Source organism: Eschrichtius robustus, chromosome 6 (assembly GCF_028021215.1).
Source record: "Eschrichtius robustus isolate mEscRob2 chromosome 6, mEscRob2.pri, whole genome shotgun sequence".
Classification (NCBI taxonomy): domain Eukaryota; kingdom Metazoa; phylum Chordata; class Mammalia; order Artiodactyla; family Eschrichtiidae; genus Eschrichtius; species Eschrichtius robustus.
Genome location: NC_090829.1, coordinates 64640601 through 64667282, shown reverse-complemented (window position 1 = coordinate 64667282; position 26682 = coordinate 64640601). Strand labels below are relative to the sequence as shown.

The following is a 26682-nucleotide window of genomic DNA, read 5'->3' as shown; positions in this document are numbered from 1 at the left end:
TATACAGCTCTTCTGAGTCATTTTAAAATCTCCATACCATTTCTTTAGAGTTATATACATTTTCCCTTAAACTAAAGGATAAGGCCCAATATTGAGCCGTGTGTGTGTGTTTGTGTGTGTGTGTGTTAGAGGGAGCTGGGAATATGGCAGGAGGGAAATGGCAGCTGTTATAGTCATGTAGCTGCTCTAAGGAGGGAGAAGAGCTATGAGAGGTGCATGACCCCGTATCTTTGCTGAGATTTGAGAATGACCGAGCCCAGTACAATGAACTGGCATTTAGACACATCTCATTTCTTGGGAGAAATAGTGCTCCACAGAAGATAACTTCAAAAGCCTCTCAACCTAAGTAACGTAAATGGTGGGAGAAAAAAGGTATAATACAATAGACCACTTCTAAAATTGATAATCTAAAAGAGAGGTCAGCAAACGACAGCCTGAGGCAGCCCACTACTTATTTTTGTAAATAAATACATCTGTGAATGTTTATTTACGTACTGTCTGTTTGCTTTCCTGCTGTGATGGCAGAGTTGAGTAGATGCAGTAGAGACCCTGAGGTATGCAAAGCCTAAAATATTTATTTGGCTCTTTACAGAAAATTTTGCAGACCCCTGAACTAAACAAAAAGAGAACTTTTCATATGATAGCAGAATATTTTCTAAACTTGAAAATAGGTTTTGCCATTTTGAAAGCTTCCTTCACATCTGAGATTTTTTACTAAAATAGTAGAATAATGATTTTACTAAAATAGTAGAGTAATGATTTTAACTAAAATAGTTTCTGTTCTTTATAAAATAGATTTTAAATAAAATTTCTTCTTTAGGCTAAAAGCCATGTAGTTCTGATCTTGAACCCATAGGTCAAGATTAGATTCTAATCGAAAGCACACAGTTGCCCCAAATCTGCAACAATACAGCTCCTGCAGACCTCTCTCTCTGACAGCTGCAGAACGCAGGGCAGGCATGGAGGTGGCCATCGCCACCCACCTGTGCAGAATCTAGAGCCTGTACTCTGCAGGATTGAGGGCTTCCTTAGTGGGCCCAGGCCTCCGGAGAAGGACAGGGTAGGATGGGGTGGTGGGGATACTTCAAATACTTATAAAATATTATTGCTTTCTTGTCACAAAGGCATTCAGATTTCAAGGAACTAGGTTATTTCCTGGTTGCTTTTGTGCATCACAAAACTCTAGTGCTTTTGCTCTTAGCATCCAAAGGTCAGGAAGTCTCTGCACCTCTTTGCAGCAGGCTCACACATGCACAAATTGGTCTCTCAGCTCTGGAAGCTTTTAATGTATGTGTGTATGTATGAAAATTACGATTATCATTTTCTGGTTATAAAAGTAATATGTGCAAAGTATTTAAGAAGCAAATAATACAAGTGCAAGTTTTTTCTTAATCTAGAAAAAATGTTTCTATGTATATGTGTGTGGGTATATATGCAATTTATATATACATGTATAATGTATTAAATATATAGGTGATATATGTATGTGTGTGTGTGTGTGTGTTCCAAATTTTCACTCTACAATGGAAATCCTTGTATATATATCTTGGTTCTTTTATCCAGCTATTTTCTCAATAAATTCCTGGAAATAGAATTGCAGAGCCAAAGAATGTATAAATTTTATATATAACTATAAAAAACATAAATATTGATACATGATAAATTTTGATACATAAAGAATGTACTACTTTTCCTTCCTATCTGGTATGTGACAGGTGTTTTTTTTCTCCTATACTCACTACCAATGTAATTATTCCTTGCAGTCTGATACTTTAAAGGGTGCTATTATGAGATTTAACACTTTGGGGCTTATTGGCCATTTTTTTCCCTCTCTAATGAATTGTCTTTTTGTATCCCTTGCCCATCAGTCTGTTAAGAGGCAGTATAGATTCTGGAGTCAGGCTGCCTGTGTTTGAATCTCTGCACTATATCACTTGTTATTTGTAACAAACTTGGGCAAGTGACTTTTAACCTCTTTGTGTCTCCATGTCCCTGTCTATAAGAAGGGGGTAATAATAGTACACATATCATGGGGTTGTTAAATAAGTAAAAACCTGCACACAGTAATTGCTATGTAAATCTTAGCTGCTATTGTCATTTACCGCCATCTTTTTCTTAATGATTTGTGACAGCTGATTACATGTTAAAGCTGTTAACCATTTGTCATGTTGTAAATATCTTCCACCAGCTTGTCATTTCTCTTTGCTTTATTTGTGGTGTCTTGTGCCATAGTAAATTCTTTTTTTTGGCTTATTTAATTTATTTTTTTTACCTTTTTTTTTCTTTTTTCTTTTTTAAATTAAGTTTTTTTAGAGTATAGTTGCTTTACAATGTTATGTGAGTTTCTGCCATGCAGCAAAGTGAATCAGTTATACATATACATATATCCACTCTTTTTTAGATTTCCTTCCCATTTAGGTCACCACAGAGCATTGAGTAGAGTTCCTTGTGCTATACACTAGGTTCTCATTAGTTATCTATTTTATGCATAGTAGTGTTTATATGTCAGTCCCAATCTCCCTATTCCTCCCACTTCCCCTTCCCCCCTTGGTAACCATAAGTTTGTTCTCTACATCTGTGACTCTATTTCTGCTTCGCAATTAAGTTCACCTGTACCATTTTTCTATATTCCACATATAAGCGATAATTTGATTTTCTCTTTCTTACTTACTTCACTCTGTATGACAATCTCTAGGTCCATCCACATCTCTGCAAATTGTGCCATAGTAATTTAAAATAGATATTTTTTGAACAATCGAACTATGCTGTGTGAAGTAAATAGTAAACGTTTCCCTTCAGCCTGCCTTCTCTTACCCACATTTCACCCAGCAACCACTCCCCAGAAGTATAGCACTATTATGTTTTAAAATATGTTTTATGAGCATATATAATCCTATAATCATATTATTCCAAAACATAAATGGAATCATGCCATACACAATGAATTACTGTGTTTTTATTTGTTTGTTTCCATTTTTTACTTACTATGGGCATCTTTCCATATTTAGAACTAATTCTCTTTGATGGCTACATAGTATTCCATTGTATGAAATTTACTATAATTTTTCTACTGAGCATACTATTTTTCTACATTTGGGTTATCTCTAGGCTTTCTCTGCTACAAATAGTGTCAAAATGAATATCCTTATACATAAGTGTGTGAGTATATCTAGAAGTAAATTCTAAGACTGCAATTATTGCATCAAAGGGGAATGTATTTTAAATTTTCACATTTCCCTTCAGCAGAATTTATGCAGAAATTTTAAGAATTAAGATAGTTAAATCAGTGATGTTTTCCTTTATGGACTTCTGGCCTTTGTTGTGCTAAGAAAAAGCCTTCTGCCATCTAAGACTATAAAATATTCTCCCAAGTTTTCTTACAGTAATTTTTAGTTGTTGCTTTTGGGGGATCATAGTTTATAATTCACAGGGAATTTATCTTAACTTGTACTTTGAGATAGGGATCTAACGTTATTTTTTTTCCAAATAGATAGCCAGTTTTCCGAAAGTCACTTATTGAGAAATGCACCATTTCATCACTCAATTTGAAATGGCAGCTTTGTTGTTCGCTTAATTCCCGCTGAGTCATATTCCTGGGCTCTATTCTGTTCCATTCATCTTTTTGTCTACACTATAGTTTTATAGCGTCTTTGACAGTTTCAACAATCTTTTTTTTCCTCAAAGGTTGAATTGGAAAGATGGTCAACTTATACTATACTTGGGAAAATTAATATGTAGGAATTTTCTGTTCCTTGAAGATTTGATACAATCCATCCATAAAAATTCTGGGCCTAGTACCTTTTGCTTGGAGAAAGATCGATCATTTATAACCTTTTCAATTTCTTATAAGTTTTTGACTTGGTTTTGTTGATTTATATTTTCCTATGAAAGTATTCATCTCTCTTTTCATACTTAGTGACACAAAGCTGTGCAAAGCAAACTGTTGCCTTTTAAAGCAGCGAACTTGTGAATATCTCTCTCTTTTAATTCCTAACATCGTATATTTCCATTCTCTTCTTTTTCTTAATCAAATTTACTAGGGATTTTTCTTTTAATTTTTAAGTAGTTAAGGGTTTCTTTTTTGTTATCGTATAATTGTTTCCTGTACATTTTGTACTCAAAGACTGTTATTGGAACATCTCTGATTTTTGTGGTCTTGCTCATGCATGATCAAATTTTGGAAATCATGGGCACTTGGAAAGATGTACCTTCTCTGATGGACTCAAAGTTGTGTTTATGGCTGTAAAATCAAGCTTTTAATTGGTGGCTTGTATCCTCTATATAACTATTTTTATCTCTATGACTTACTACATTTTGATAGCAGTTTACTGTTCTCCCACTATGATTATGATTTTTCAAATTCTTTATTTCTAACAGATTTTTGTTTAATGTATTTTTATTATATTACTCTATAAATAACCTGGAATTTTAGTACAAATTATTAAATTTTCTTTCTTAGTCAATACACAATCTCATATTTCACAGTTATTTAGAATTAACTAAACTTTTCTTACTGGTTTCTTTGCTCACTACAGATGGTTTCTTGTATTCCATATCCTCTTATTTTTTGAGTTATTTGTTTTCGTTTCTTTGTTTTTCTGGAGTAGTTCCTCAAACAACTTTTTTTACAGGAATAATTATGTAAGTAGTATAATTTCTAAGCTTTTCTATACCTGAAAATGCCTCCCCCGCACCCACCACTTCACATGTGAATGAAAGTTCAACTAGGTATCTAAAAATTCTAGGGTCTTAGTTCCTTTAGAACTCTGAAAACATTGTTGCTACCAGTCTGATTCTCTTTCTTTAGTAGGTAACTTTTTTTTTTTCTTTTGTCTGTAAGTTTTTTGCCTTTTGTAGTATTTTACTGACACCCTTGGAAATCAGAAATCTGACTCTGAGCTCTTTAATCTGAACATTCAAGTTTTTCATTGGTTCAGGAAAACCTTTTGCGTCTGTAATTAATTTTAGCATTGCTTCTCTTCCCTCCACTCCATTTCCTCCTGGAGTTTCCACTTTATGGGGAGAGAGTAGATCTTCCCACTCTACTCATCATGTCTGAGTCCTTCCTTTTGTTTTGCGTGAGTTAATCTTCTTGTGCACTGATTGGCTTTTCAAGAGTGTCCATGCTGCTATTTGTATGACTTCTATTGAGTTTTTACTCCACAAGTCATGTTTTTAATTTCTAAGATCGATCTAGTTCTCTGATTGGCTTCCCTCATAGCAGTCTACTCACATATTAAAGCACTGCCCTCTTGAATCTCAACTGAGAAATCAAAGCAGACTTTTTAAAAAAGCTCTCCCTCTTTCCTGAATTAATTCACTGAGGTCATTTTCTTGCCTTGCTCAGCTTTGCTCCCCTCTTTCATGCTGCTGATTCTCTGTATATGTCCAATGAGTTTTAATTGTCCATTCATGTACTTAAACTCAGCAGAGGGCATATTAGAATCCTTAGGGGAGCCTTATCATAACTGCACCATGGGCCCCATCTGAACTAATAAATTTGGAATGTTCCAGGGGAGGGCAGTGTTGGGTTAAGATCTTGGGACGCAGAGTCAGACACAGAGATCTCTGCTCAAATCTTGGCTCCACCTCTTGCTAGCTTACCAATTTCTGGTCCCCCTCAGCTTCTGAGGTGGTCCTCTGAGAGCTCACAGGGGTGATAGGCAGGGGCTGGAAGGAGGCACTGGACAAGCTGGGATAGATTGGTGCACCTTCTGAATCTTGAATAGCTCTGCCCATGACTCTGACCAAGTCCACTCCCTTCCTCCCATGTACATATCCCTGGTTCCCAGGGAGAGCACCTGCCATCTTTATAACATCACTCTGTCATCACACTAAAGCTATTTATATTTTTGAACATAATTTGTATGCCTGACCCTTGCCCTCTTTACTACCCCTTCAACACCCCTCTCTCTTCCTGCTCCCTGATTTCTTCATGATTCAGAATATCACCTAAATGATATATCAAATGGTCATACACAACAAATAGGAACTGAGGACCCTGCAGTTCTTCCAGGAAAAGCAGGCCCAACTTAAAATTTAATTCCATTCTAAATATTCATGAGTATGTTTGATATATACGCCTCTACTACCCCCAGGTAGTCAAGCACAGAGGAAAAGCAGACACTAGTTGCCCTCAAACAGAATCTGAAATGAACCAGTGGATAATAGTGACCCCCTGCACCCTTGCTGCCTCTCGTTTTGGGGGAGCACGCCTGGCAGGGACACCTTCACCATAACCTCTTCTCCCCCCACCCCATACCCCAAATCATAATTCTTTTGAAACACTCAAAAGTGAAGTAGCTTCTCCCTCATAAAATAGCTGGGGACCCTCAAACTGAGACAGTAAAAGCCCAATTGCCATTTTAGGGTTGTGGTTCCATACCGCCCACCCCACTCTGGGGCCCGTTTGTCAGATGGGTACACCCTGCTTTCCCATTAAAGAGAACATTTATTTAAGTCATCAGCACGTTACTTTTTGATCATTATGACTAAGCTCCTCTTCCAGTTGAGGTTGTGGACTCCATGTAAGCATGGGGGTAGGGAGAATGGAAAGTGTGCTCTGATAAGTGATAAATAAGTACTCATTTAACACTCAGTAGTTCAAGCCATACATTGCCTGATGATGGATTCTCCATTCCTGTGACCTCATTGAATGCCACGTAACGTCCTTCAGGGGCATCCATTGTACTTTGGGTCAAATCCACATCCAAATCGAGGCCCACAGGGCCCTCCCTGCGTGATCTCACACTACCTGCCTCCCCATCCCATCAGGCTGTTCTCTCAGTTGCTTTCGCCATACTGGCCTCTTTTCTGTTTTCCAAACAGACCAACCCCTTTCCTAGCTCTGCACCTCTCAGAACCCTGCTTAGAATGTCTCTTCCCTAGTGCCTTGCATGGGGCTCCGTCTCCTCCGTGGGTCCCAACTCAGAGGTCACCTCCTCCAAGAGGCTTCCCAGACCCCTCCAGCTGAAGTTGCCATCCCACTCCTCATCTCGGCCGCTACCCTTCCTCATATCCTCCTGTTCGTTTCTTTCACATGCTTGTCTGCCTCTCCAGTAGAATCTAAGTTCTGTGGTGGCAGTGACCTTTTCTGTCTCAATAGCTGTGTCCCCAGCACCTAGAACAGTGCTTTGCTCAAATATCTTTTGGATGAATGAGTAAACAATTGAATGAACTCCCACAACAGTATTGTAAGCTCTGGATATTATTTTAATCCATTTGTGGATGAGGTTCAGAAAAGCTGAATAAATTATTCCAAGTTGTATAGAACTAGTGATTCAGACTCAAGTCTTCTGGGTCTTCTGACTCCAAAAACCAACTTATATACACAAAGGCTAATGACAGAGCCTCAGCTAGAAACACGTTCCTGATTGCCGAGTTTGGGGTTCTTTCTCCACAGCGGTTTTTCCAGCTGTAACTCATGAATAAAAAGAGGACTGGGGAATTATTTCTTTTTATCCTTTTATAGTTCATCCCCTCCCCTCACCCAAGTGGTAGATCTGAATTTGATACAGTGTTTATATTGGGAGTATTTGAACCCAGAATGGAGCTACACTTGTGGTTTGTCTATTTTGAGGCCAAATCACAATTCAAAAGAATTATTTCTGCTGAGAGCTGAAGGAGAAGCTCTCCAGGTGAGAGGAGGGCAGAAGCATCCTTTCCCCAAGGTAGAGCTTTGTCTGAGCAGAAAAGCTGCAGGAATTCTCCCTGACCCGCCGTGGCCCAGGAAAGGGGCCTGCACTGAGAAGGGTCTGGAGCTGATGCTCTTCAAGAAAGAGGCAGGCCCAAGTGAGCCAAACGTCTTCACTCAGCTTCCTTTCAAAAGTGGACGTCGGCCAGAAGAACACTGATCTCATAGCCCCCTCTTGTGGCCCTGAGGTGTCACTGCAGCCTCTTTCCAAGTCGTGGGAGCAGAGGCTTGCATTACAGGATCGTTCCCTTCCTTTGGCAAAGCTCTGTCCCCTGCAGGTGCTGTGGACACTCAGAGCACCCTTGGAGGAAGTTCCCCACTGTGTTCACACCTCTTTTCCCCTGAAGTCCACTATCCAAACTCAAAAAGAGGAGTCGTTTCATTTTTGTCCCTAATGAGTCCGAAGGCAAAGTTGTGCTCTGGAACTCAGAATCCAACTGGTTATTCAGTAGACAGAGGATACCAGGAGATTTGCTCAAGGACCCTCAAATGAAAGCTAGGTCCCCTAACTCCAAGCCTCCAGCTGGTCAGTGTCTGACCACTGCTAGACGGCCCCTCAGGGATTGGTTCCATGGTGCCCAGAGCTGTCCACCTCCTTTCCTGTAATAGGCATGTCAGCATTTACTTGGCCTTATGTGTAAAGCACAGTGAACTAGACATTGCTGACTCTGCTTAATGTCCTGCCCGTAAAATATATAAATGCAGATGTATTCCTGTCTTGCAGGACTGTTGTGAGGATTAAGAGAGTTTATGGGGAATTCCCTGGTGGTCCAGTGGTTAGGACTCCACGCTTTCACTATAGGGGGCATGGGTTCGATGCCTGGTCGGGGAACTAAGGATCCCACACGCTGCGTGGCACAGCCAAAAATAAAATATTTTTTTAAAAAAAGTTTATGGACAAAGTATCTCCCACAATGCTTAGGACACAGTAGGTATTCAATAAAAAGCAGCTACTTTAAAAATTAACGCTACTTTCCTAATAGTTCTGTTTTCTTCTACCACATCTGCCTTCCTGTCCCCTGCTTCCCCCTCCCCCTCCACAATATGTATTTATTCATTCATTTTCTCTCCTCAGTTTCGTTTTCAATTTCTCTATTCTCAGTCTCTCCATTCCTTCTGAGATTCTCTGGGCACTCACTGATCTGACTTCCCAGGAACACTTTGCTTGTTTAGAATAACTCTTGGATTTGTCCTGGCTCTCTCTGTTCCTTTAACCTGTGGTTCATAATTCCTCAGAAAATAGAAACCACTGGCGCTTCCTCTCTGCCTGAGGGCAGGTTAAAAAGTGCGTGTGCATGTTCCCTCCTCTGGTGGGTTCCTGGGAAGCCTGGACCATGACTCAGCTTGGAAATGATGAGTATCCAGCCCAGCCAGTGCTCCGTGAGGGAAGGGAGCAGAGATCTGAGCTGCAGAGGCACAGGTGTGCCTTTAGGACAGTGCGGCCCGGTGGTGGTGCCAGGAGCCTTTGTTGTGTGTGGGAATCTTGCCTCCCTGAGTTTGGTGAGCGGCCCTATGGGCCCTGCTGACTGACCGTTTCTCTCCTGCTGCAGACCCACTCCGGATACTTCTCCAGCTTGTACCCCCCTCACCAGTTCGGCCCGTTCCCGCATCATCACTCAGTAAGTGCCCACAGTTCAGCCCCATCTGCCACTTGTCCCTCTCCTGTGGCCGGTGCCACTCAGTCCTTAGCAGACTGACCAGTGCATGCTCACGGTGTGCGTGCCGGGTCCCCTGGTTCCAGGCTGTCCTGGGAGTGACACATCGCAGGGCATCAGCACACCAGACCACCCGGCACTCAAGTGCACTAAGAGGCCCTTCAGCATCCTGCTGGTGCTCACAGATCCCACAGGTGGCTGGAAACTGGTGCAGAGGAGCAATCAGCAGGTCAAATTAGGAGGTGGTGTTGGGCTAAAGAACAGAGTCTCCAAAGTTCTTTAACAAAGTCTAGCAAGTGGGCCGTGTCATTCCCACAGACCCCTACAGACAAGAACAGCAAGGGCTCCTGGCGGGCTTGCCTGTGTCTCTCTGGGCCGTCCCCTCGCAGCCTGTTCAGGGCAGGTTTAATTACAGTCTCGTTTTGAACCCAGTTCCCCTCCAGTGAAAATGCCGCTCATGCCCGCTAGGTGGGAGGGCAGCTCTCCGTTCCTGCTAACAACGTGCCTCAGGCCAGGTGTGCTTAATAGCTACTGATTCCTTGGATGAAGACACAGGAGAAATACGCATCACATTTGAACTTGACAGAAGGCCCGTGGACAGACAGCTTGCTGTGTCTAGCAAATTCAGAGCTGCTCAGGAGGAGTTTGTACTCTAGTGGTTGTGTAGTTAGTGTGGACCCTGTTCAAGTTCATCCCTCCAGCTTCCCCACTGCAGTGCCCCAGGCCCCAGAAGAATCCCATGCGGCATCTGGCCATTGCTCCGTTACTGTTGAGTGCCTGAAGGAGCAGCCCCAGTAGGAATGATGTCGTCTGTCTTGTCTTGTCCTGTCCTTCCAGTATCCAGAGCAGGAGATTGTGAATCTCTTCATCCCAACCCAGGCGGTGGGTGCCATCATCGGGAAGAAAGGGGCGCACATTAAACAGCTGGCCAGATTCGCCGGGGCCTCCATCAAGGTAAAGCCGCTCTTGACAGCTGCCCCTATACCACCCTCTTCCACCCCCATATCCACCCCATGTCCTTTGTTCCTTCTGTCCATCCTGGGCAATTCTTACACCATCCATAAAATCCTACAGGACCTGGAAAGCCTGCCTTCAGGACTATTCCCATGTACACTCATCTTTACCTCTCTCACTCCTTTTTTGTTCAACTAACAAATGAATTAGGAAAAAATACTAGTAATACATAAGCCAACCTGGTCCTCTTTGGGCTACCATTGTCCTCAAGAGAAAACAAAGGCTGAGGATTCTCCCAAGTGAAGGGGGTGAGCCTAAGGAGAGCGATAATTTATACTCAGCAGTTGTCAGTGCTTTGATGCTTTAGTTAGTCTCCATTTCAGAAACCTTTGAACTTTGACAAATAGTTTGAATGGAAAACTCTTTGAAAGGCAGTGATGAAACCGCAGATAAACAAAAGCGGGTGATAGAACCTGAGCCGCGGCCTCGGGGTTGAGGAGAGTCTGGGGTTGAGGAGAGAGGTCAGGAAGGAGGGCCCCTGATTCATGCACTGGCCGAGTGCAGACACAGCTGCAGTTACATTTCCACCGCCTGTCTCCTGGAGCATAATGGGAAGAGTCGGCAGAGAAGCTGAAAGGGGAGGATTATTCGACCCTGGTCCTGCTCCAAGCCCAGCTATCAGCGCTGACTCACGGGCAGAATGCTGAGCACGTCCCAAGCCTCGTGAAACGCTGTCGGAAACAAGAGTTTCCGTTGTTACGTAAAATAACTTGCTGCCATGGGACAACCCGGAATTCCGAAGAAGAAGTCTCATGACTTGGAGAGAAAGAATGCTTACACTTTCTCCCTAAGAAGAGCTGGAATTTCTCCCACAGCAAGTGTGCTGGAGAAAAAACAAAAACAAAACATTCTGAGTAGTGCAGAACAAGGATTGCAGTGAGACCATGAAAGAATTTTACGTAGGTAAATCATTTCCCCTCTCGGTGCTCGTTTATCTCACCTGCAAAGCGCGCAGATTGGAGAGCCCGAGGTGGGGGCAGATGGTGGTGGAGCACCCGGGGCCTTTGCACCCGGCAGGCTTGTTGCAGGTGAGACCCCAGCCCAGGTACTGACGGGCTGTGCTGGGCCCGCCCTCTGTGTGGGACAGGTAAGGTATGGACGACCACTGGGCTGGCTGCACCCTGAGGGCCATTCTCGGTGTCCGATCCTGTGGTCTGAGGTGCGATGCGACGCAAGGGACAGAATGAGACAATTTCAACTAGAAGGGACTTGAGGGATCGTCTCATCAAATCCTCTCTTTTTCCCCTGAGAAAAGGGAGACTGAGAGAGGGAACGGGAGATGGCCAAGGCACACAGGTGGCAGGACTGGCTCTTAGATAGCAGTTCTGCCGACTTGTAGGCTACAGGGCACTTCCCAGGACTAATCGCAGCAATAACTCTCCACTTACCATTGCCCATAAGGAACTAGGGCCCAGTGTTTCATTGACATGTCAATGGCCACAAAGCTAAAGAATGTGAGAGCTGAGGTTGGACCAGGCTATCCTATTTTTGGTCCAATGTTTTTTCAACCTGAGCAACCCGAGTGCTATACCAGAGTCATTCCAGCAAGACTTTGGGAAAGTAGAGAAGGATCAACCCCTTGGGCTTCCCCCACAGCATCCCCGTAGTCCCTCTGTGTCCCAGCAGAGTTGAGTGGTGGCGTGACTTCTGTGGTGGGCAAAGACAGCAGGGGACAGAATGGGCTCTGGCTCTCTCCAGAGCACTAAAGAAGAGAGGAAGCCAGGGAAGCCAAACATTTGCAAGAGACATTTCCTACTTTTTAAAATCAGTCTGGTTTTTGCTAGATTTCCTTTATCTTGACAGGTCTCTGACAGCATCTGTCTCTAAAGATGATGATCTCACTAATTCCAGAGAACCACACCCCAATCCTGCTCTGCCAGTCTTCAGGGGCCACAACTAGAGGCACATTTGATGCTGCTGGGGCAGGGGGAGAGCTTTACACTAACACGTGGGAGCAGAGTGCTGGAAGGGGGTGGGCTGAGTTGGGATCGGGCAGTGCATGCAAGAGATGCTTCAGTTACAGGCGAGAGCTAAGCCCCCGTCGCCTGCCTTTCCTGCACATCATCTGGCCGACAGGCTTCAGAATGCCACACAAAATTCCTGATCCTTGTTTCAGCCCTGCTCACCCGTGATCTTGGTGGTCACCTCATCTTTCTGCATCCCATTTGCTTCAGTCATAAAGTGGAGTCCTCGTTCCAGGTCCTCTCAGGGAGTTTGCCTGGGGAGTGCCATTCCAGAACTGCAGGAGCACACGTGCGGCTCTCAGAGTTCTGGGCTGGGCTGTGAATACCAGGTAGTGGAGAGATGGGGGGCTTTCTTTCAGGATTGGAGCAAGGCAACTGTGAGAGCTGATTGGGTCAACGTGAATTATGAATTAGCCTTTCAGCCCTTCTTGATTTGGGTGGATAAGAGCTGGGAACCACCGTGTCCGTGCTCCTGTCACTCTCATTTACTCTTGGAAATAAGGAGCAGATTTAATGCCACCTATGGATGTAGAAGTAGAGATGAGGGTTCCCGCCAGTGATCTTAAGGGCCAGTCTGTATGCGGCCTGCTGGAGGGTCTCAGTCCCCTGGACACATCTGTTTTTTGGCTGAGGCTGCTGCCCTGCAGTTGAAGGCTGGCAGGGTCTGCCCACAGCAAAGGGAAGACCCCCAAGAAGCTCAGTGGTCGGTGACCTGTGTCTCAACGTTCATCCTCGTGCCACTAAGTAGTCAGGGCCAGATCTTCTTTGAAGGTCTCATAGAAGAGTCTCTCCTTTCAGAGTGGGCAAGGTCAGCACAGGCCTTGGGTCTGTCTTCACGGTAAAGCTGGGACAGCAACACAGGACCCTGAGGCCTGCAGGTGCAGCCTGGCTTAGGACATGTACTGAGAGAAAACTAAAACCCTGTGGAGGTGGAGGTCTTCTTGCGGGAGCCAAGGCTGAGACACAGTGGTTCAGAGGTGATAACTTCAGACATGCCCCGTCAGTGGTGACTCATGTTCACGCTGAACAGCTCCGTCTCGGGGATGGGGTCTCTGGGTGGTGTGTAGGACTTTATGAGGTGCATTTGTGTACTAATCTCACTCCTGGCTTATCCCTAAGTGCCTGGTGTACTTTTAGCTCATTTAAAAGTAACTTTATGGGAATTCCCTGGTGGTCCAGTGGTTAGGACTCCACGCTTCCATTGCAGGGGGCACAAGTTCCCTGATTAGGGAACTAAGATCCCACAAGCCACGTGGTGTGGCCCCCCCCCAAAAAAAATAAATAAATAAATAAATTTAACTTTAATTATGCTACATTGTATTTATTTTTAAAGCTACCTTAAAGGTTTTTGAAATAAGGCAAGGTATGCGGGGAAAAAATATGTAAAGAGGATCTAACAAAAAAATGTTCGGTTGTTCCACCTTGAGTTGTGTTATAAAAGACGTCAGAGTCACAGAGTGAGAGCTAGGAGGTTTTGAGCTTGCCAGGTTCAACTGCCACATTTCATCTGTGGGGGGAGGAGGGGTTTGTAGAGCGCGCAGTGGAACCGAGGTGTCCTCATTCTTGCTCTGGTGCCGTCAGTTGATTAGTGTGCTACAGAGGAGCTGGTCCTCGTCACACCTGTCACTAACAGCCCTCTCTGCAGGCTGACTCCAACTTAACTCCTCTGTGGACCAGCCCTTCCTCGCCTCTGGGCCCTGGGTGGGCTAGTGGAGCTCCTTGGTGAAAGGAGGCTGGTCACACTGCTGGTGGGGGCCGGGACAGTCAGTAAGTACTAACTTGTTTCCAGCTATTCCTGGGTGGCCAGAGACCCAAATGTGATACTGGGCACTACGGCCATAATCTCCTAAGACCCAGGGTGGAAGCAGCAGGGTCAGACAAAGCACCAGGTACAAAGGCGTGAGTCTTATAATCTCTTGCTAGTGGGTGTGCCATCCTCTGAGACAAGACGGAGGAGCTCGGGGAACAGAGCCAAGCAGTAGCATTTCCCTCTTGCTTTGTGAACTGCAGATTGCCCCAGCAGAAGGCCCAGATGTCAGTGAAAGGATGGTCATCATCACCGGCCCACCTGAAGCCCAGTTCAAGGTCAGTGCCAAGAACCCCTTCAGCCCTGCAGCCCTGGATACAGGGCCGCCTGTTAGGGAAGGCTGAGGGCCTTTAGCAGGCGCACCTGCCCCAGAGCCAGGTTCAGGCTCTTCTTTGGAGGCCCCACCTCCATTTCCCTTCCTTCTATAGTCCCCACCCACCCTGTCTTCCCCACCTCCAGGCTGCTCCCTCTCTGTGGAGCCCTCCTTCCCTTCTTTCCTGTGGAAAAGGACTCTGTCAATGCCCTGTTCAGATGGCATCTCTGATCCCCTTGGTCGTGGTTTTGAAGATGGGGCATAAACATGGATGTGAGGGGAAATGGCACAGTTTGTTGGAAGTGTTTGGGGGGGGGGTGTGTGCATTGTTTTAATTTTTTATATTGGAGTATAGTTCACTTACAATGTTGTGTCAGTTTTAGGTGTACAGCAAAGTGATTCAGTTATACATATACATATATACATTCTTTTTCAGATCCTTTTCCCATATAGGTTAGTACACAATATTGAGTACAGTTCCTTGTTGACTATTTTATATATAGTAATGTGTATATGTTAATCCCAAATTCCTAATTTATCCCTCCCCCCCCCCCCCGCCCCAGTTTCCCCTTTGGTAACCGTAAGTTTGTTTTCAAAGTCTGTGTCTGTTTCTGTTTTGTAAATAAGTTCATTTGTATCATTGTTTTAGATTCCACATATAAGTGATATCATATGATATTCATCTTTCTCTGTCTGATTGACTTCAGTTAGTATGATAATCTCTAGGTCCATCCATGTTGCTGCAGTGGTATTATTTCATTCTTTTATATGGATGAGTAATATTCCATTGTGTGTGTGTGTGTATATATATATATATATATATATCTTCTGGTTGGAGCATTTAATCCATTTACATTTAAGGTAATTATCAATATGTATGTTCTTATTGCCATTTTGTTGATTGTTTTGTATTTGTTTTTGTAGGTCTTTTTTCTTCCCTTCCTCTTTTTTTTCTTCTCTTGTGATTTGATGACTATCTTTAGTGTTGTGTTTGGATTGCTCTTTCTTTTTTGTGTGTATGTTCCTGTTGTAGATTTTTGGTTTGTGGTTACCACAAGGTTTTGATATAGCAGTCTATATGTGTGTGTGTGTGTGTGTGTGTGTGTGTGTGTGTGTATGATTGTTTAAAGCTGCTGGTCTCTTCATTTCAAATGCATTTCCAATATCCTGCATTTGTACTCTCCTCATGATTGCTGGTTTTGATATCATATTTGTGTGTGGATGATTTCCTACCTTTACTGTACGTTTGCCTTTACCAGTGAGCTTTCCCATTCGTAATTTTCCTGTTTCTAGTTATGGGCTTTTCTTTTCCACCTAGAGAAGTTTCTTTAGCATTTGTTGTAAAGCTGGTTTGGTGGTGCTGAATTCTCCTAGCTTGTGCTTGTCTGTAAAGCTTTTGATTTCTCCATTGAATCTGAGTAAGAGCCTTGGTGGGTAGAGTATTCTTGGTTGTAGTTTTTCCCCCTTTTATCACTTTAAATATATGGTGCCACTCCCTTCTGGCCTGCAGAGTTTCTGCTGAAAAATCAGCTGATAACCTTATGGGGATTCCCTTGTATGTTATTTGTTGCTTTTCTCTTGTTGCTTTTAATATTTTCCCTTTGTCTTTAATTTTTGTCAGTTTGATTAATATGTGTCTCAGCATGTTCCTCCTTGGGTTTATCCTGTATGGGATTCTCTGTGCTTCCTGGACTTGAGTGAGTGTTTCGTTTCCCATGTTAGGGAAGTTTTTGGCTATTATCTTTTCAAATATTTTCTAGGGCCATTTCTCTCTTCTTCTGGAAACCCTGTAATGCAAATCTTGGTGCATTTAATGTTGCCCCAGAGGTCTCTTAAATTGTCCTCATTTCTTTTCATTCTTTTTTCTTTATTCTGTTCTGTGGCAGTGATTTCCACCAGTCTGTCTCCCAGCTCACTTATTTATTCTTCTGCCTCATCTCTTCTGCCTTTGATTCCTTCTAGTTTATTTTTCATTTCAGTTATTGTATTGTTCATCTGTTTGTTCTTTAAATCTTCTAGCTCTTTGTTAAATATTTCTTGTATCTTCTTGGTCTGTGTCTCCATTCTTTTTCCAAGATCTTGGATTATCTTTACTATCATTATTCTGAATTCTTTTTTCAGGGAGATTGCCTATCTCTATTTCACTTAGTTGTTCTTCTGGGGTTTTATCTTGTTCCTTCGTCTGGAACATATTTCTCTGCTGTCTCATTTTGTCTGACTTTCTGTGTTTGTGGTCTCCGTTCTGCAGGCTGCCAGATTGTAGTTCTTGCTTCTGGTGTCTGCCTCAACCCCTGGCTGAGGTTGGTCCAGGGGCTTGTGCAGGCTTCCTGGTGGGACGGACTTGTGCCTGCCCATGGGAGGGTGGAGCTGGGTCTTGTCCCTCTGGTGGGCAGGGCCGTGTCAAGGGGTGTGTCTAGAGGTGGCTGTGGGCTCAGGATGACTTTAGGCAGCTGTCAGTGGGTGGGGCTGTATTCCCACCTTGTTGGTTGTTTGGTCCGAGGTGTCCAAGCGCTGGAGCCTGCAGGCTGTTGGGTGGGGCCAGGTCTCAGTACCAATATGGCGACCTCAGGGAGGAGGCATACTCACGCTGAGAAGTGTTCCCTGGGGCCTCCGCTACCAGTGTCCTTGCCACTGCAGTGGGCCACAGCCAACCCCTGCCTCCCCAGGAGACCCTCCAAGACCCACAGGTAGGTCTGGCCCAGGCTCCTGTGGAGTCACTGCTTTGCCCTGGGTTGCAGTTCACATGAAACCTTGTGTGCGCCCTCCAAGAATGGAGTCTCTGTTTCCTCTAGTCTTGCGGAGCTCTTGCACTCAAGCCCCACTGGCCTTCAAAGCCACATGCTCTGGAGGCTCCTCCTCCAGATGCCAGACCACCAGGCTGAGGACCCTAGCATGGGGTTCAGAACTCTCACTCCTATGGGAGAACCTCTACGATATAGTTTCCAGTTTGTGGGTCACCCATCTGGTGGGTGTGGGATTTGATTATATCGTGAAAGCACCCCTCCTGCCATCTCGTTGTGGCTTCTTCTTTGTCTTTGGATGTAGAATATCTTTTTTGATAGGTTCCAGGGGTTTTTTTGTCAATGGTTGTTCAGCAGTTAGTTGTGATTTTGGTGTTTTCGTGAGAGGTGGTGAGCTCAAGTCCTTCTATTCCACCATCTTGTCTCCCTTCCCCTGCATTGTTTTGTTATTGCCTTTTCACCCCTAGGAAAATTATAACTTGAGTTTTCTGAAAGTCAGAAACATTTATTTGTAAAAGTATAATTCGTATTAAAAATATTTGAAATGTGTCTGAAAAAAAATTAACACATGTAAATGTTCAAGAACAATAATCCTTCAACTCATGAATGGATAAACAAAATGTGGTATATCCACATAATAGGATATCATTCAGCCATGGAAAGAGTGAAATTCTGATGCATGCTATATCATGGATGAACCTAGAAAACATTACACCAAGTGAAAGAAGGCAGACACAGTAGACCACATATTATATATTCTATTTATGTGAAACATCCAGAAAAGGCAAATCCAGAGACAGAAGGGTAGTTTAGTGGTTGCCAGGGACACGGGGAAGGGAGGAATTGGGACTATCTGCTAATAGGTATGGGTTTTTATTTGGGGGAATGGGATGGAAATGTTCTGGATAGCAGTGGTGGTTGCACAACCTAGTGAATATACTAAAAACCACTGGAGTGTACACTTTAAAATGCTGAATTTTAGGTTATGTAAGCTATATCTCAGTTTTTTTTAAGGTTCTTTTAGGGACTTCCCTGGCGGTCCAGTTGTTAAGACTCTGCACTTCCACTGCAGGGGGCACGGGTTTAATCCCCGGTTGGGGAACTAAGATCCCACATGCCACGTGGTGCAGCCAAAAAATAAATAAATAAATTTTTTTAAAAAAAAGGTTCTTTTTTTTTTTTTTTTTTAAAGACATTCACGTTCTTTTATTTATTTATTTATTTATTTATGACTGTGTTGGGTCTTCGTGTCTGTGCGAGGGCTTTCTCTAGTTGTGGCAAGTGGGGACCTCTCTTCATCGCGGTGCGCGGGCCTCTCACCATCGCGGCCTCTCTTGTTGCGGAGCACAGGCTCCAGACGCGCAGGCTCAGTAATTGTGGCTCACGGGCCCAGTTGCTCCGTGGCATGTGGGATCTTCCCAGACCAGGGCTCGAACCCGTGTCCCCTGCATTGGCAGGCAGATTCTCAACCACTGCGCCACCAGGGAAGCCCTAAAAAAAAGGTTCTTTTAAAAAGAACAAAAAGCTTTTGGCTACACTGGCTCTGGAGTTAGACATCAAAGAGCAAATCCCATCACCACCACCCTTGCCTCCATCCTTTAATAACCAGAGGCCTGAACATATCATGGTGGGAGGAAGTTAAGAATTCCCTGAACAAATTCATTCAACCAAACATTTATTGGTGCTCAGGAATACGGAAGTAAGACATGTAGTTCCACCCTGACCCTATACACAGAAAGCTTCCTGTGCGATCCATGTGCAAACCTGAAGACACGGGAGTGTCTGTGCATGTCTGCAAGGTGCAACTCCTTGGGTGTGGCAGGCATGCACCCACCGGGTCTGAGCGAGCTGAGCAGACCCCTGGGAGCATGGGGCTGGGGCTGTCCCATTGCCTGGACTCACTGGTTCCTGTAGCAGTGCTGCTAAAGCAGGTTGACGTGTCTTGCTCTGTCAGGCTCAGGGGCGGATCTTTGGGAAACTGAAAGAAGAAAACTTCTTTAACCCCAAAGAGGAGGTGAAGCTGGAAGCCCACATCCGAGTGCCCTCCTCTACAGCCGGCCGTGTGATCGGCAAGGGTGGCAAAACCGTAAGTGTGCTCTGAGCTGGCTTCGTCTCCTGGCCTGACTTCCCTCAGACCCCCACTGACTCTTCAAGGACAAAAATGTAATTAGCATCATCCAGAGCTGAGGGCCCCAAATCCACAGTGCTGAGCCAGACACCGAAACAGCAGGGTCCTGGGTCCAGGAACACTGCATCTAGGCTATGTGCTGGGAAATGAAGACAGGGAGCCTGCCTCCTGCCCCTGTAAACCCACACACACAGCAGCAGGAAAATGATAAGGAGCAGAGTCCCGCCCAGAGTATACAAACATACCTTGCAGATATGCTGGGTTCCGGTTCCCGACCACTGCAGTGAAGCAAGTCACAGGAATTTTTTTGGTTTCTCCCTTCACAGGTGAATGAACTGCAGAACTTAACCAGTGCAGAAGTCATTGTGCCTCGTGACCAAACGCCAGATGAAAATGAGGAAGTGATTGTCCGAATTATCGGGCATTTCTTTGCCAGCCAGGTACCTGTGCTGTGAGGGTCCAGTCTCTCCTGCTAATCTCTTTGCAAGTCTCTAAGTTCTTGGTGACCTGTCCAGTGGCCCCAGGCCGTGCACACCCCCCCGACCCTGACCCCCATGCACAGATGGAACAGGGCAGGGGCGGCTGTTCTTGGCTCACCACTGCTCTCCCAGGCCTGCTAGAGGAGCCTGAGGAAGGGTATAGAGCTTTGGAGTCAAGCCAGCACAGTTCAAGCCTCTGAAATGCTGAACTGCGGGCTCTCCTGTTCCCTCGTCCTCCTGCTCAGGCCTCAGGCAAGGGCCACCCCTGGGCCCTGAGGACCAGCCTAGGTGCCACAATTCCACTATTATGGGTTAAACGCTCATGTCAGGAGACCCTTGTTTCTCTTTCCTCTCCTCTACCTCACTGTGACAACCCCCATTAGGACTCAGGGCTCCACGCAGCTGCTTCTCCTCCAGTCAGAAGGGCTAGTGACTCAGGATCACGTGACCTGGTTCTTTTTGATGCTTTGTTGTTGTTGTTGGGGGAGGGGGTTGGGTTTGGGGATAGAGCAGTCCAGCCCCTGTCCCAAAGGAACAGAGGCAGTCTAAGCCAACACTGCAGGTTTGTCTGAGCGTCAGCCTGCGCGCTCAGTGCCGTGCCTTTGCCAGGACCTGCCACGCTGCTGCGCCCTGCACCCCACCAGCACCCTTTGAGACTTGTAGAGTCAGAGCCCGACCACACCACCCCCTGGGGCTCTCCCATCCCAGCTCTTCCAGTGTCCCCGGTGTGGGTCTCAGTGGCTGGGCTCCTGTAGGAGTTCAGTCTGCAGGGTTCTCCCTGCAGTGGGAGCAGCAGGGTGGGTGAGGGGACAGGTTTGGGTTCATGTGTTTTCTCCACTTGTTCAGGGTAGAGTGTCTGGGCCAGTTTCTCGCTTTATCCCCATCCCATTGACTCCATCTTCCCTTGCCATACACCACTGTCTTTGCAGTAACTCTAGGAAGGCGGGGAGGAGGCGAAGCGTTGGACGTTGGAGCGTGTGTTAGCTGGGAGGGAGGATGCCGTCTGACCTCTGCAGGTTCCCTAGTCACTAATGCCCTGGTTCTGCTTCCTGGGGTCCCACCCTCTTACCCTCCACCCAGCAGCCTCAGCGGGGTGGGGGTGGGGAACTCTGCCACTTTACTTCCAGGCAGAAAAGGCCTGGAGTCAGGGCCTCAGTAGATAGATGACACTTTTCTGAGTTTACCGCCTCCTTCCCCACACCCCACTGCTTGTCCTCAGAACTGGGTTCCTTTTCTCCCCTGTCCCCCTCCTCTCCCTTGCTGCAGACTGCACAGCGCAAGATCAGGGAAATTGTACAACAGGTGAAGCAGCAGGAGCAGAAATATCCTCAGGGAGTTGCCTCACAGCGCAGCAAGTGAGGCTCCCACAGGCACCAGCAAACAACGGATGAATGTAGCCCTTCCAACACCTGACAGAATGAGACCAAACACAGCCAGCCAGATCGGGAGCAAACCAAAGACCATCCTGAGGAATGAGAAGTCTGCGGAGGCGCCAGGGGCTCTGCAGAGGCCCTGAGAATCCGGGGGGCCAGGGAGGAGGCGGGAGGGCAGCCATGCCGGGGCCCGGCCTCCCAGCTCCCCCAGGGCCTCTGCAGGCTTCCCAGCCATCCACTTCACCATCCACTCGGGTCTCTCCTAACCCCACCACGCTATCCCTTCTAGTTGAACTAACATAGGTGAACGCGTTCAAATCAAAGCAAAATTCACACCCTTTTCTTTTTGCGGAAAATTGTCTCTGTACATGTATGTACATATTAGAAGGGAAAGATGTTAAGATATGTGGCCTGTGGGTTACACAGGGTGCCTGCGGCGTTAATATATTTTAGAAATAATATATCAAATAACTCAACTAACTCCAATTTTTAATCAGTTATTCTTTTTTCTTTTTAAAGAGAAAGCAGGCTTTTCTAGACTTTAAAGAATAAAGTCGTGCTTTGGGAGGTCTAACGGTTTAGTAAGGAGCTTCAAGGCCACCCACACAAAATTCACCCGGAGGGAAATCTCGTCGAAAGGACACTCACAGCAGTTCTGGATCACCTGTGTATGTCAACAGAAGGGATACCGTCTCTCTGAAGAGGAAAACTCTGTCTCTCTTCATCCCTGTCTAGCTCACACACCCATTTCTCTTTGCTTCACAGGTTTTAAACTGGTTTTTGCATACTGCTATATAATTCTCTGTCTCTCTCTGTTTATCTCTCCCCTACCCCCTCTCCCTCCCCATCCTCTCCATCCCCATTCTTGTTAATTCCCTCATCCCTCTGTCTCAATTCCCATATCTACGCACCCCCCAGGCAAAGCAGTGCTCTGAGTATCACATCACACAAAGGAACAAAAGCGAAACACACAAACCAGCCTCAGCTTACACTTGGTTACTCAAAAGAACAAGAGTCAATGGTACTTGTCCTAGCATTTTGGAAGAGGAAAAACAGTAACCCATCATCAAACCAAACAAAGAAAAATTCCACAAAGAAAGAATGTATTTTGTCTTTTTACATTTTGGTGTATAAGCCATCAATATTCAGCAAAATGATTTCTTTCTTTAAAAAAAAAATAGGGAGGAAAATAGCAATTTACACGAGGTCGTTGGCCCAGGGCGTTAAATTTACAGATTTTTTTAACGAGAAAAACACACAAAAAAAAGCTACCTCAGGTGTTTTTTACCTCAGCACCTTGCTCTTGTGTTTCCCTTAGAGATTTTGTAAAACTGATAGTTGGAGCATTTTTTTATTTTTTTAATAAAAATGAGTTGGAAAAAAATAAGATATCAACTGCCAGCCTGGAGAAGGTAACAGTCCAAGTGTGCAACAACTGTTCTGAATTGTCTTCCGCTAGCCAAGAACCTATATGGCCTTCTTTTGGACAAACCTTGAAAATGTTTATTTAAAAAAAAAAGTGACAAAGAAAAACAGAGAGAGAGAATATTGGAGATGTCCTGAATTTCAATAGGGTACGCGCCATTAGGGCTTTTTGCGCTAAAGGATGAACATGTACTGGTTTATGTGAACAAGCCATTTTACCACCAGACTGCAATGCCAGTTTCCTCTACTGCAAACAGTGTTCTGTGACAAAAACAAAAACAAACAAACAAAAAGAAATATATCCAGCTAACAAGATCCTGGTGTCTTGGTCTCTTATTTTACTAAGTAAGTATCGCCCATCCCAAAGTGTCAGCTGAATTCCACCTCTGAGGGGACTTCAGGGAAATGGGTGGCATATACCGTCAGGACTGGGAAGCTACACTGAGGAGGCTGGCTTCTCCAGGCAGGTCTTTGGGAGAAGCTAAACTAGGTCAGTGGTGCTCAGACTGTGCTCCTCAGACCAGCAGCACCAGTATCACCTGGGAACGTGTTAGAAATGCAGGTTCTCAGGGTCCACCTTGGGACAGAAATTCTAAGGGTGGAGGGTGGGCTCGAGCAGTCTCCGTCAGTGAGCCCTCGGGGTGATTCCGATGTATGCTGAGGTTTGAGAACCACAGAACTAGAGGGCTGGATACTGACTGCACAGTAACTAGGTAAGGTCATCCCCTATCTTAAGAAACTTTAAGCCTGGCCAGGGAAAGAGCTTATTTTTACGTGGGGGGAAGGAAGAGGCTAATATGCCTGACAATTTAAGGGAAGAGGTACTTCCTTCACCCCTCCCCAGAAGCCAAATTTTAAGTATGTCAGGAGATGTGGTGAGTAGGCCTGGACATCCCTTCTATCCTGGTTAGTTGCCCTCCAACTTTGCCTCAAGACAATCTCGTTTTCTCCAACATGGAGCTATGGAAAGGAAGAGGTTGTTTGCAAATTGGAAGAGGATTCCAGCATAGAGGGAGAACTTAAAGACATGAGAAAAAGGATGGATAGAATAGAAATTTGGAGGAAAAGAGGAAATGACTTCTAAGGGAAGCAGGGGAAAATTGGTAACCTGGCATCAGCTAGGATGTGAATGACTCGGTGACTGAGTAGACAGAGATGGGATAAGGACTTATGGAGTATGAAAGCATTTGGCCTAGTCTTATTCCTGCATCCCTGGGGAAGGACATGGGCAACAGAGGCATCCCCATGTGAACGATGATGAGAGAAGCCCGCAACTGTAGAAATTCAGAGACCAGCCTAAATTGTACATGCATCCAAATCTTTCACTGTCTTAAAGCCTAATGGAGATATCTTTGACCTGCTACTGCTAACGTCTAATACCACTGCTAGCAAACCCCCTGATGTTTACTGTCAATTGTTGCCGCCTTTTATTTCCTCTCTACATTCCCCTTAAGGTGCTGGTGAATTAAAATTTGAGACTTACCCCATATGCATGTTAATCTTCTATTCTAGCTCACATCAGCCACGTAAGTCACTGTCTCTCTAGAAGCCATGAGTGCTCTTAATAGCTCTTGCTCTCACAGAAACAGCCAACATGAGGGGAAACCTCATGGAGCAACTATATTCTAACTTGACCTCGATCCTCCTGTGTTCTCTTGTAAAAGCAGGGATCCAAGGTACTTGGTTTGTTCCCATTTTAAGATCTAACCTAATATCAGATGTGGCTGACAATATAAACAGTGAAGAATATTCCCATTTGCCTGCAGTAACCTCTAGTGATCAGGGCAAACTCTGAATGAAAAACCAAACTCAAACAGAGCAGTTTATCTGTAATTGCAACAATTCCTAACACGAAAGATTCCCCTGACCTCTGTGACTCCTGAATGTCCCTGATTCTCGATAGCTACAAAACTGCTTCCAGTCACCCTTACTGAACCTGGCAAAACCTTTTCTCAACGCTAAATTCACAGAACAGCAGTATTGGGGAAGGATTTTCGAGGTCATTTGGTCCACTTTCCTAATATGGAATAATGTCCTCTATACTCTCTCCAAAGTCTGGCCACCCCCCGGCCAGGGGAAACGCGGCTCCTAAGGCAGACAGTTCTGTCGTCGCACAGTCCAGCCTCGTAGGTCTTCCTTCCAGTGATCTGAAATCTGCTCACCCCACAACCACCACACACTGAATCTGCTACATGTTACTTAGGACAACTCCCCTAATGTTTGAAGACAGTTGTCTAGTTCTCCCTTTACTCAGTTCCTCCAGTCATCATCCCTCGTCGCTGGGACTTGCTTTCCCTCGGCTCTGAAAAATCATTGTGAAGGAATACAGCCCCACCTCCTGCATCCTGCACCTTCGAAAGCCCCAGTAACTGGCGGTCAGCATGGGAGGCCTTGCTCAGCAAACAGAGCAAGGGGCTGTGAAGGGAACTTAACCAGGGTGTAGCTCAGCTTTGCCCTAGGGCAGGCCTGAAGGCAGGGATGGGTGCCTCTTTCCCTGTACCAGATCTCTAGCAGTCTCACTTTCTCATCAGGAGAATAAGAAAGCCCAGGCCCAGACGTTTTCTCCCTGGTTGCCTGTACACTAGCTAAATAACCTTGTGCACATCACAGCCTCTTGGAGGCCTGTCTCCTCATCTGTAAAATAAAAGTTTGAACACAACAAAGTCTTTGATTCTAACTGATGTATAAGAAGGGACTTTCAAGTCAAAAATGGCTTCTGGTTAGCAGCCTTCAATGTTCCTTCTTACAATTTCTCATTAAACATCAAGAAAGAGGACTTCCTGGTGGCACAGTGGTTAAGAATCCACCTGCCAATGCAGGGGACACGGGTTCGAGCCCTGGTCCGGGAAGATCCCACATGCCGCAGAGTAACTAAGCCCATGCGCCACAACTACTGAGCCTGTGCTCTAGAGCCCGCGAGCCACAACTGCTGAGCCCGTGAACCACAACTACTGAATCCCACGCACCTAGAGCCCATGCTCCACAACAAGAGAAGCCACGGCAATGAGAAGCCTGTGCACCACAACGAAAAGCAGCCTCCGGATCACTGCAACTAGAGAAAGCCCACACAGCAATGAAGACCCAACGCAGCCAAAAACAAATTTATATATTAAAAAAAAAGAAAAATCATAGGACTGGGCCAAGGAGTAGGAAGACTGTGAGCTCACCTCCTCTCATGGGCACAGCAAAATTACAACCATTTACAGAGCAACTATCAATGAGAAAACCCAGAAGACTAGCAGAAAAGATCTACAACTAAAGATATAAGAAACCACAACAAGATAGGTAGGAAGGGTGGAGTTGCAATATTGTCAAAACCCACACCCCTGGGGGGGTAACCCACAAATGGGAAGATAATTACAATTGCAGAGGTTTTCCCCAAGGAGCAAGTGGTCTGAGCCCCACATCAGGCTCCCCAACACAGGGGTGCACTACGAAGATGAGCCCCCAGAACATTTGGCTTTGAAGGCTAGTGGGGCTGGCTTCTGGGAGATCCAGAGAGACGCTACTCTTAAAGGGTGCACACAAAATCTCACATGCTCCGGGACCCCGTGCAGAAGCAGTAATTTGAAAGGAGCCTGGGTCAGACCTACCTGCTGAACTTGGAAAGTCTCCTGGAGAGACAGGGAGCAAGTAGAGCTCACCCTGGGGACAAAGACACTGACAGCAGCCATTTTTGAGAGTTCCTTCTACCATGGGGACACTGGTGCTGGCAAGTGCCATTTTGGAATCCTCCCTCTAGCTTGTTAGCCTCAGGACCCAGCCCTACCCCCTCCCACCAGCCTGTAGGCCCAAGTACTGGGTCCCCTCAGGCCAAGTAACTAGCCATGTGGGGACACAGTCCCACCCATGAGCAGCCAGGCTGCCTTAAGACCTCCATAGCCCAGAGCCATCCCTGAACACAGCTCTGTCCACCAGAGGACCCAGGACCTGGACCCAGACACTTAGTACACAGGCATTGGACTCAGGACTTCCAAGACCCTGCAGCCAGAGACCCTGGGAGCCAGCTCTGCCCACCAGTGGGCCAACACCCCAGGACCTCCTGGGCACTGACCCCACCCACCAGTGGGTAGACAGCAGGAACAGAACC

General features: G+C 45.5%; 1 protein-coding gene across 5 annotated transcripts in view; it reads left to right on the top strand.

Moving 5' to 3' along the window:
- Positions 1-22907, top strand: part of IGF2BP2 (insulin like growth factor 2 mRNA binding protein 2) — a 165076-nt gene extending 142169 nt beyond the window's left edge. For all 5 annotated transcript variants that reach the window (XM_068546399.1, XM_068546398.1, XM_068546401.1 and 2 more), the window contains 6 exons: positions 9244-9312; positions 10186-10302; positions 14337-14411; positions 19142-19273; positions 19642-19755; positions 21061-22907. In XM_068546399.1, the coding sequence (XP_068402500.1) occupies positions 9244-9312; positions 10186-10302; positions 14337-14411; positions 19142-19273; positions 19642-19755; positions 21061-21153 (600 nt within the window). In that variant the 3' untranslated portion in view covers positions 21154-22907. The remainder of the gene's footprint in view (positions 1-9243; positions 9313-10185; positions 10303-14336; positions 14412-19141; positions 19274-19641; positions 19756-21060) is intronic.
- Positions 22908-26682: the final 3775 nt, after the last annotated feature.